At 48.4% G+C, this 12,026-nt stretch overlaps 1 protein-coding gene across 1 annotated transcript in view; it reads left to right on the forward strand.

The window, feature by feature from the left end:
* The window catches only part of r3hdm2 (R3H domain containing 2), a gene marked incomplete at its 5' end in the record, with an annotated part of 56,380 nt that extends 44,897 nt beyond the window's left edge, over positions 1-11,483 (forward strand). The window contains 4 exon segments of the mRNA XM_079840056.1: positions 1,792-1,924; positions 5,445-5,542; positions 6,079-6,163; positions 9,688-11,483. Of these exon segments, the coding sequence (XP_079696182.1) occupies positions 1,792-1,924; positions 5,445-5,542; positions 6,079-6,163; positions 9,688-10,004 (633 nt within the window). The 3' untranslated portion in view covers positions 10,005-11,483.
* Positions 11,484-12,026: the final 543 nt, after the last annotated feature.

Below are 12,026 nucleotides of genomic sequence, written 5' to 3' on the forward strand. Positions count from 1 at the left end.
TTCTAAAATATTTAGCCAGAGAATATGATCATATTTCAAAATAAAGCTGAAGCTGGAAGCTGGTTTGTAGCAGAGCAAGAATACAGAATCTGCTGTTATTACTGTAACTGTTATTTAGGGTTATATTAGGCTTGTTGTAGTTGGGTTAGGTGGCTTAGGTTTTACTGGGAATTTGTTTGAGTCAATAATAATTTTTAAATAAGTCAATTGTGTTTTGTATTTATTTATATTCATACATTTAAGTATACATTCAACTTTTAATAAATGGTTCAATTTAAATAAAAAAATAAAAAGCCATTTAATGTCATCCACCTCGTTTTGTGGCCTTTTTTTTTTAAAGTATCGGTTCAGGAACCGTTTAGGCACCGGTACCGTTTTTAAAAGTATCGGTTTGGCACCGGAATCGAGAAAAAAACAAACGATACCCAACCCTAGTCGGGATGCAGTGTTAATTTCGTTGACAAATAATTTTCGTCACAATTTTCATCAATGATCTTTTTTCACTGATGAAAACGAGACGATAACTAAATAAAAACTAGTGTTGGATGACAAAAACTATGACGAAAACCTACTGTCATTTTCGTCAACAAATAAAAGCGAGAGGAGAATGTGAGTGAGGGTGGATTAGGGCAGAGATGGGGTCAGAACTGATGTCCTGTGTCACAGATGAACACATTTGATCTGAACTGATCTAACCTCTGGAAAACACACGCCTACAGGCTCACACACCCCCAATCCAGCTCCAGAGCCGCTCAATCAATCAATAACACACACACACACACACACACACACACAATCCAGCTCCAGAGCGGCTCAATCAATAACACACACTTATGCCTATGAACTAATGCTGATGAATAATGACAGTGTTTACTTTACGATGTTTATACAGTAATATGTTTTAGACGGTTGTAATAATGCATATTTTATCTCCTCATCTGAACTTGAATGAGCTCCTGAAACTGCAATAGAGGAGCAGACATTTCAAAATAAGAGTCCTGGTGTATTTCCAGCTTGTTTATCATTAAAAGTCACGCATTATATATTTTCTTTTTTGGTTACACAATAAACTGTATTTCATTTAATTCCCATTTAATTCATAGTCAGGAGGAAAGACCAGTATTTGACACATATTCAATAAAGTATCAGGGTTATAATAGTTCACTAAAACCATTTAAAAAAACTTCATTACTTGAAATTAAATAAATGTTAACTGAAAATTAAATAAATAAACAAACTTATTTGAAGCTTTAGCTTAACCTGATATGGCCTACTGACTAAAACAGAAATACAAAGTTATAAAAACTATAGAGATGTTTTTAAAAAACAGACAAAAAAGTGAATTGAGCTCTTTCGTGTATTTTTAATGTCAAAAACAAAATGATTTAAAAATGTCAGTTCAAGTGATAGTCGGTTATGTGACGCTTAAATACTTAATGTATTACAATTTAACTAAACTCATTAGATTTTAGGAGACTAACACTAGACTAAAACTAAAAACAATTCAGGCGACTAAAATATGACTAAAACTAAATTTGCTGTCAAAATTAACACTGTTGGGATGACTGGCATGTCTAATGATCGTGTGTGTGTGTGTGTGTGTGTGTGTGTGTGTGTGTGTGTGTGTGTGTGTGTGTGTGTGTGTGTGTGTGTGTGTGTGTGTGTGTGTGTGTGTGTGTGTGTGTGTGTGTGTGTGTGTGTGTGTGTGTGTGTGTGTGTGTGTGTGTGTGTGTGTGTGTGTGTGTGTGTGTGTGTGTGTGTGTGTGTGTGTGTGTGTGTGTGTGTGTGTAGGTCAGCAGCCCGCTGGCGTCTCCCACACAGTCTCCAGCACCCTCTCCATCTGGCAGTGTGAACACTGTGTGTCCGGGTCTCGGCCCGCTGCCGCTCATCTCACAGTTCCCTCGGCCCGGTGGGCCAGCACAAGGTACACACTCTCATTACTACACTATACACACTCTCACTCTCATTATTACACTATACACGTCTACACGAGATAAAATCTGACATGGGCCTTTACAATGAAAGCAAAATGCATATGCTAAACATATATATATAGATTATGACCACCTTCCTAATATTGTGTTGGTCCCCCTGACCCATCGAAGCATGGCCTCCTCTACACCCCTGAAGGTGTGCTGTGGTATCTGGCACCAAGATGTTAGCAGCAGATCCTTTAAGTCCTGTAAGTTGCGAGGCGGGGCCTCCATGGATCGGACTTGTTTGTTCAGCTCATCCCACAGATGCTCGATTGGATTGAGATCTGGGGAATTTGGACTCAAACTCGTTGTTGTGCTCCTCAAAGCATTCCTGAAGCATTTGTGCTTTTTGTCTGCTGAAAGAGCCACAGATGCTGAGATGCTCTGTGTGTTCTGAGCCCTTTCTATCAGAACCAGCATTAACTTCTGGAGCAGTTTGAGCTCCAGTAGCTCGTCTGTTTGATCACACGGGCATCAATGAGCCTCGGCCGCCCATGACCCTGTGGCCGGTTCTCCACTGGTCCTTCATGACCCTGTGGCCGGTTCTCCACTGGTCCTCCATGACCCTGTGGCCGGTTCTCCACTGGTCCTCCATGACCCTGTGGCCGGTTCTCCACTGGTCCTCCATGACCCTGTGGCCGGTTCTCCACTGGTCCTCCATGACCCTGTGGCCGGTTCTCCACTGGTCCTTCATGACCCTGTGGCCGGTTCTCCACTGGTCCTTCATGACCCTGTGGCCGGTTCTCCACTGGTCCTCCATGACCCTGTGGCGGGTTCTCCACTGGTCCTTCATGACCCTGTGGCCGGTTCTCCACTGGTCCTTCATGACCCTGTGGCCGGTTCTCCACTGGTCCTTCATGACCCTGTGGCCGGTTCTCCACTGGTCCTCCATGACCCTGTGGCCGGTTCTCCACTGGTCCTTCATGACCCTGTGGCGGGTTTCCACTGGTCCTCCATGACCCTGTGGCCGGTTCTCCACTGGTCCTCCATGACCCTGTGGCGGGTTTCCACTGGTCCTCCATGACCCTGTGGCGGGTTTCCACTGGTCCTCCATGACTCTGTGGCCGGTTCTCCACTGGTCCTCCATGACCCTGTGGCCGGTTCTCCACTGGTCCTCCATGACCCTGTGGCCGGTTCTCCACTGGTACTCCATGACCCTGTGGCCGGTTCTCCACTGGTCCTTCATGACCCTGTGGCCGGTTCTCCACTGGTCCTTCATGACCCTGTGGCCGGTTCTCCACTGGTCCTCCATGACCCTGTGGCCGGTTCTCCACTGGTCCTTCATGACCCTGTGGCCGGTTCTCCACTGGTCCTCCATGACCCTGTGGCGGGTTTCCACTGGTCCTCCATGACCCTGTGGCCGGTTCTCCACTGGTCCTCCATGACCCTGTGGCCGGTTCTCCACTGGTCCTCCATGACCCTGTGGCCGGTTCTCCACTGGTCCTCCATGACCCTGTGGCCGGTTCTCCACTGGTCCTTCATGAACCTGTGGCCGGTTCTCCACTGGTCCTTCGTGACCCTGTGGCCGGTTCTCCACTGGTCCTTCGTGACCCTGTGGCCGGTTCTCCACTGGTCCTTCGTGACCCTGTGGCCGGTTCTCCACTGGTCCTCCATGACCCTGTGGCCGGTTCTCCACTGGTCCTTCGTGACCCTGTGGCCGGTTCTCCACTGGTCCTTCGTGACCCTGTGGCCGGTTCTCCACTGGTCCTTCATGACCCTGTGGCCGGTTCTCCACTGGTCCTCCATGACCCTGTGGCCGGTTCTCCACTGGTCCTCCATGACCCTGTGGCCGGTTCTCCACTGGTCCTCCATGACCCTGTGGCCGGTTCTCCACTGGTCCTCCGTGACCCTGTGGCCGGTTCTCCACTGGTCCTTCATGACCCTGTGGCCGGTTCTCCACTGGTCCTTCGTGACCCTGTGGCCGGTTCTCCACTGGTCCTTCATGACCCTGTGGCCGGTTCTCCACTGGTCCTTCGTGACCCTGTGGCCGGTTCTCCACTGGTCCTTCGTGACCCTGTGGCCGGTTCTCCACTGGTCCTCCATGACCCTGTGGCCGGTTCTCCACTGGTCCTCCATGACCCTGTGGCCGGTTCTCCACTGGTCCTCCATGACCCTGTGGCCGGTTCTCCACTGGTCCTCCATGACCCTGTGGCCGGTTCTCCACTGGTCCTTCGTGACCCTGTGGCCGGTTCTCCACTGGTCCTTCGTGACCCTGTGGCCGGTTCTCCACTGGTCCTTCATGACCCTGTGGCCGGTTCTCCACTGGTCCTTCATGACCCTGTGGCCGGTTCTCCACTGGTCCTCCATGAACCTGTGGCCGGTTCTCCACTGGTCCTCCATGACCCTGTGGCCGGTTCTCCACTGGTCCTTCGTGACCCTGTGGCCGGTTCTCCACTGGTCCTTCATGACCCTGTGGCCGGTTCTCCACTGGTCCTCCATGACCCTGTGGCCGGTTCTCCACTGGTCCTCCATGACCCTGTGGCCGGTTCTCCACTGGTCCTCCATGACCCTGTGGCCGGTTCTCCACTGGTCCTCCGTGACCCTGTGGCCGGTTCTCCACTGGTCCTTCATGACCCTGTGGCCGGTTCTCCACTGGTCCTTCGTGACCCTGTGGCCGGTTCTCCACTGGTCCTTCATGACCCTGTGGCCGGTTCTCCACTGGTCCTTCGTGACCCTGTGGCCGGTTCTCCACTGGTCCTTCATGACCCTGTGGCCGGTTCTCCACTGGTCCTCCATGACCCTGTGGCCGGTTCTCCACTGGTCCTCCATGACCCTGTGGCCGGTTCTCCACTGGTCCTCCATGACCCTGTGGCCGGTTCTCCACTGGTCCTCCGTGACCCTGTGGCCGGTTCTCCACTGGTCCTTCATGACCCTGTGGCCGGTTCTCCACTGGTCCTTCGTGACCCTGTGGCCGGTTCTCCACTGGTCCTTCATGACCCTGTGGCCGGTTCTCCACTGGTCCTTCGTGACCCTGTGGCCGGTTCTCCACTGGTCCTTCATGACCCTGTGGCCGGTTCTCCACTGGTCCTCCATGACCCTGTGGCCGGTTCTCCACTGGTCCTCCATGACCCTGTGGCCGGTTCTCCACTGGTCGTCCGTGACCCTGTGGCCGGTTCTCCACTGGTCCTTCGTGACCCTGTGGCCGGTTCCCTGTGTCTTCATGTATTTACATTTTATTATCTCTTTATTAATTGTTATTGTATTGATTATTATCCAATGTGAAGCCCTTTGAGCTGCACTGCTTGAAAGGTGTAATAAAATGTTCTTTATTCATCTGGATGGGGTTCAGGATCGTGTTTTGCAAACACACCACGGTGACATCATGATGAGCTCCGGACCCACGGCGACCTCGCCTGTTTGCAGTCACCATGACCTGCTGTGTGTGTGTGTGTGTGTGTGTGTGTCCCACTGCCCCAGTGACCTGACCGTGTTGTCGTTGACACTGAGTGTGTGTTTGTGTCTCAGCAGATGGGCGCTACTCTTTACTGGGGCAGCCGCTGCAGTACAGCCTGTGTCCTCCTCCCATCATGCACAACCACAACCAGTCCTCGTACAGCTCCCATCAGGTACAGCTGTGTGTGTGTGTGTGTGTGTGTTGTCAAAAGTACCGACTTTGTTACCAAGTCAGTACTGAAATGTAAAAATGTGTGTGTGTGTGTGTGTGTGTGTGTGTGTGTGTGTGTGTGTGTGTGTGTGTGTGTGTGTGTGTGTGTGTGTGTGAGAGAGTGTGAGTGTGTGTGAGTGCGAGTGAGTGCGTGCGTGCGTGCATGCGTGCGTGCGATTGTGTGTTAAATAAATGCTTTTATTTTGAACTTTCTATTTACCAAAGAATCCTGAGCTGAGTAATGTTTCACTGTTTTACTGGATTCATGAGCAGAAGAGACTCTTTCAGAAACATTATCAATATTTCTACTGGTAGTGTATGAGTGTAAATCTCATATTTCCTCTAAATGATCTTTTTTCATGGTTTAAATTGGACAATGAATCTCATATGTTCAGTGTGATCTCTGTTGTTTTTATCCACATTTTCTGTATCGGCATCGACCAATGAAAACACAGTTCCTGCTCTTCATCATGTGTGTGTGTGTGTGTGTGTCCTCAGAATCAGGGCGTGATGAAGCACGGGGCGCGGGGTAAGAGACAGACGCTCAAATCTGCCTCCACAGATCTGGGCACCACTGATGTGGGTAAGAGCCGCTCATTCAGCCCTCAAACGCCTGACATAGCTCACAATAGTCAGGAAAATCACAGTCAATTGATCCTTCAGTCAAAATATTATAAATAAAAGGTTGCATATGTGTTTTGTTATGTATCATATTTTATTCATCAGTCTTTTATGGCTCATAGTCTAATGGATGAAAAAAAATGTAGTTAAAATTGTCTTGTATTTTATCACAAAATTATGGATGTCATGTCTCAAAATGTGGAAATGAATATTTTTTTAACTATTATAGCTCTGATACTTTATTGAATAATATGTGTCAAATACTTTTCTTGGTCTTTCCTCCTGATTTTGAATTAAATAGGTATGAAATTAAATAGTTTATTGTGTAAGCAAAAATTTATATATAATGCGTGACTTAATTATAAACAAGCTCGATATACACATTGACTCTCATTTTGAAATGCCTTACTTATATTTTACATATTATCATATAAACATTGTCATTATTCTGAACCGCTCTTACACCATGTCCTAACTACACGCGACGCGATAAAAGGCCATGTTCGCTCTAAACTGCTCTGATCTGCTCTGCACCGTTTCTGATCCGCTCTGATCCGCTTTGAACCGCTCTGAACCACTCTGATATCTTCTGATCCACCCTGATCCGCTTTGAACCGCTCTGAACCACTCTGATATCTTCTGATCCACCCTGATCCGCTTTGAACCGCTCTGATCCGCTCTGAACCGTTTCTGATCCGCTCTGAACCGTTTCTGATCCGCTCTGATCCACCCTGATCCGCTTTGAACCGCTCTGAACCGTTTCTGAACCGTTTCTGATCCGCTCTGATCCGCTCTGAACCGTTTCTGATCCGCTCTGATCCACCCTGATCCGCTTTGAACCGCTCTGATCCGCTCTGAACCGTTTCTGATCCGCTCTGAACCGTTTCTGATCCGCTCTGATCAGCTCTGAACCATTTCTGAACCACTCTGATCCACTCTGATCCACCCTGATCCACTCTGATCCACCCTGATCCGCTTTGAACCGCTCTGATCCCTTCCGATCCACCCTGATCCGCTTTGAACCGCTCTGAACCACTCTGATCCACTCTGATCCACACTGATCCGCTCTGAACCACTCTGATCCGCTCTGAACCACTCTGATCCGCTTTGAACCGCTCTGATCCGCTCTGAACCGTTTCTGATCCACTCCGAACCGTTTCTGATCCGCTTTGAACCGCTCTGATCCACCCTGATCTGCTTTGAACCGCTCTGAACCACTCTGATCCACTCTGATCCGCTCTGAACCACTCTGATCCACTCTGATCCGCTCTGATCCACCCTGATCCGCTTTGAACCGCTCTGATCCACTCTGAACCGTTTCTGAACCGTTTCTGATCCGCTCTGATCCGCTCTGAACCGTTTCTGATCCGCTCTGATCCACCCTGATCCGCTTTGAACCGCTCTGATCCGCTCTGAACCGTTTCTGAACCGTTTCTGATCCGCTCTGATCCGCTCTGAACCGTTTCTGATCCGCTCTGATCAGCTCTGAACCATTTCTGAACCGTTTCTGATCCGCTCTGAACCACTCTGATCCACTCTGATCCACCCTGATCCGCTTTGAACCGCTCTGATCCCTTCCGATCCACCCTGATCCGCTTTGAACCGCTCTGAACCACTCTGATCCACTCTGATCCACACTGATCCGCTCTGAACCACTCTGATCCGCTCTGAACCACTCTGATCCGCTTTGAACCGCTCTGATCCGCTCTGAACCGTTTCTGATCCACTCCGAACCGTTTCTGATCCGCTTTGAACCGCTCTGATCCACCCTGATCCGCTTTGAACCGCTCTGAACCACTCTGATCCGCTCTGATCCACCCTGATCCGCTTTGAACCGTTTCTGATCCGCTCTGAACCGTTTCTGATCCGCTCTGAACCATTTCTGAACCATTTCTGATCCGCTCTGAACCGCTCTGATCCGCTCTGAACCGCTCTGATCCGCTCTGAACTGCTCTGATCCGGATCCGCTCTGAACCGCTCTGATCCGCTCTGAACTGCTCTGATCCGCTCTGATCTGCTCTGAACCGCTCTGATCCGCTCTGAACCGCTCTGATCCGCTCTGAACTGCTCTGATCCGCTCTGATCTGCTCTGATCCGCTCTGATCTGCTCTGAACCGCTCTGATCTGCTCTGAACCGCTCTGATCCGCTCTGAACCGTTCTGATCCGCTCTGATCCGCTCTGAACCGCTCTGATCCGCTCTGATTCGCTCTGAACTGCTCTGATCCGCTCTGAACCGCTCTGAACCGCTCTGATCCGCTCTGAACCGCTCTGAATCATTCTGAACCGCTCTGAATCATTCTGAACCGCTCTGAACCGTTCTGAACCGCTCTGATCCGCTCTGAACCGTTCTGATCCGCTCTGATCCGCTCTGAACCGCTCTGATCCGCTCTGATTCGCTCTGAACTGCTCTGATCCGCTCTGAACCGCTCTGAATCATTCTGAACCGCTCTGAACCGTTCTGAACCGCTCTGATCCGCTCTGAACCGCTCTGATCCGCTCTGATCCACTCTGAACCGCTCTGATCCACTCTGAACCGCTCTGATCCGCTCTGATCCGCTCTGAACCGCTCTGATCCGCTCTGAACCGCTCTGATCCGCTCTGAACTGCTCTGATCTGCTCTGAACCGCTCTGATCCGCTCTGATTCGCTCTGAACCGCTCTGAACCGCTCTGATCCGCTCTGAACCGCTCTGAACCGCTCTGAAACGCTCTGATCCGCTCTGAACCGCTCTGAACCGCTCTGAACTGCTCTGAACCGCTCTGAATCATTCTGAACCGCTCTGATCCGCTCTGAACCGCTCTGATCCGCTCTGAACCGCTCTGATCCGCTCTGAACCGCTCTGAACCGCTCTGAATCATTCTGAACCGCTCTGATCCGCTCTGATCCGCTCTGAACCGCTCTGATCCGCTCTGAACCGCTCTGAATCATTCTGAACCGCTCTGATCCGCTCTGAACCGCTCTGATCCGCTGTGATCCGCTCTGAACCGCTCTGAACCACTCTGATCCGCTCTGAACCGCTCTGAATCATTCTGAACCGCTCTGATCCGCTCTGAACCGCTCTGAACCGCTCTGAATCATTCTGAACCGCTCTGATCCGCTCTGAACCGCTCTGATCCGCTGTGATCCGCTCTGAACCGCTCTGAACCACTCTGATCCGCTCTGAACCGCTCTGAATCATTCTGAACCGCTCTGATCCGCTCTGATCCGCTCTGAACCGCTCTGAACCGCTCTGAATCATTCTGAACCGCTCTGATCCGCTCTGAACCGCTCTGATCCGCTCTGAACCGCTCTGAACCGCTCTGAATCATTCTGAACCGCTCTGATCCGCTCTGAACCGCTCTGATCCGCTCTGATCTGCTTTGATCATCGCTTATGACACAAACTATTCGTCATTAAAATGAACACTGATGCAATGACATTAGCTAGAATATTTTGGGGTAAAATATGTCCTTGTTGATTTCCGGATCTCTCCGTGTTTCCCTCCAGTGGTGAGTCGAGTGCTGGAGGTGACCGACCTTCCCGAGGGCATTTCCCGTCCGGAGGCCGAGAAGCTCTTCAACCAGCTCTCGCTCTGCGGAGCCAAGATCCAGTGGCTGAAGGACCCTCAGTGTCCCCGGGGCCCCTGCGGCCCCTGCGGCGGCGACCCCGCCCACCTCTACACCGTGGTGGCCGTGTTCCCCAACACCATGGCGGCCCAGAGCGCCTCCTTCAAACTCAACAACAGCGGCGCGAGTTTGTTCAAACTGCGCGCCACCAAAAAGACCTACGACCTGCGGGTGCTGGAGAGAGCGAGCTCGCAGTGAGAGAGAGAGAGAGAGAGACCGCAGGAAGAGCTCATCCTGACCTTCCTTAGGGATCTTTTTTATTATTTTGTATCATTACCAGAAGAGCACATGTGACACAGAAGCGTGATGCGTTGTATGTGTATCGTATGACACGCGCACACACTCATTGACACAAGCAGGCGGCGAAAATCAGGATCTCGTGTCGTTTCAAACCAGTGTGACGTTATTTCAGTGGAGCACAAACGAGAAACCATCAAAGTATTATTAAAGGGACAGTTCACCCTAAAATGAAGATTAGCCCATGATTTACTCGCCCTCAAGACATCCGAGGTGTGTGTGACATTCACAACCAGAGTCATATTAATAATGTCCCGGCTAATTCAAGCTTTATAACGGCAGCCTAAAATTTAAAGCCCATCCATCCATTATAAAAGTGCATCCATCATCATAAAAGTGCATCTATCCATCATAAAAGTGCATCTGTCCATCATAAAAGTGCATCTATCCATCATAAAAGAAAGTGCATCTATCCATCATAAAAGTGCATCCATCCATCATAAAAGTGCATCTGTCCATCATAAAAGTGCATCTATCCATCATAAAAGTGCATCCATCATCATAAAAGTGCATCTATCCATCATAAAAGTGCATCCATCCATCATAAAAGTCCATCCATCCATTATAAAAGTGCATCCATCCATCATAAAAGTGCATCTATCCATCATAAAAGTGCATCTATCCATCATAAAAGTGCATCTATCATCATAAAAGTGCATCTATCCATCATAAAAGTGCATCTGTCCATCATAAAAGAAAGTGCATCTATCCATCATAAAAGTGCATCCATCCATCATAAAAGTGCATCCATCATCATAAAAGTGCATCTATCCATCATAAAAGTGCATCTATCCATCATAAAAGTGCATCTATCCATCATAAAAGTGCATCCATCATCATAAAAGTGCATCCATCATCATAAAAGTGCATCTATCCATCATAAAAGTGCATCTATCCATCATAAAAGTGCATCTATCCATCATAAAAGTGCATCCATCCATCATAAAAGAAAGTGCATCTATCCATCATAAATGAAAGTGCATCTATCCATCATAAAAGTGCATCCATCCATCATAAAAGTGCATCCATCATCATAAAAGTGCATCTATCCATCATAAAAGTGCATCTATCCATCATAAAAGTGGATCCATCATCATAAAAGTGCATCCATCCATCATAAAAGTGCATCTATCATCATAAAAGTGCATCTATCCATCATAAAAGTGCATCCATCCATCATAAAAGTGCATCTGTCCATCATAAAAGTGCATCTGTCCATCATAAAAGTGCATCCATCCATCATAAAAGTGCATCTGTCCATCATAAAAGTGCATCTGTCCATCATAAAAGTGCATCCATCCATCATAAAAGTGCATCCATCCATCATAAAAGTGCATCCATCATCATAAAAGTGCATCCATCATCATAAAAGTGCATCCATCCATCATAAAAGAAAGTGCATCTATCCATCATAAATGAAAGTGCATCTATCCATCATAAAAGTGCATCCATCCATCCATCATAAAAGTGCATCCATCATCATAAAAGTGCATCTATCCATCATAAAAGTGCATCTATCCATCATAAAAGTGGATCCATCATCATAAAAGTGCATCCATCCATCATAAAAGTGGATCCATCATCATAAAAGTGCATCCATCCATCATAAAAGTGCATCCATCATCATAAAAGTGCATCTATCCATCATAAAAGTGCATCTATCCATCATAAAAGTGCATCCATCCATCATAAAAGTGCATCTGTCCATCATAAAAGTGCATCTGTCCATCATAAAAGTGCATCCATCCATCATAAAAGTGCATCCATCCATCATAAAAGTGCATCTGTCCATCATAAAAGTGCATCTGTCCATCATAAAAGTGCATCCATCCATCATAAAAGTGCATCCATCCATCATAAAAGTGCATCCATCATCATAAAAGTGCATCCATCATCATAAAAGTGCATCCATCCATCATAAAA

The sequence above is a fragment of the Gobio gobio genome (genome assembly GCF_949357685.1).
Source record: "Gobio gobio genome assembly, chromosome: 17".
Taxonomy (NCBI): domain Eukaryota; kingdom Metazoa; phylum Chordata; class Actinopteri; order Cypriniformes; family Gobionidae; genus Gobio; species Gobio gobio.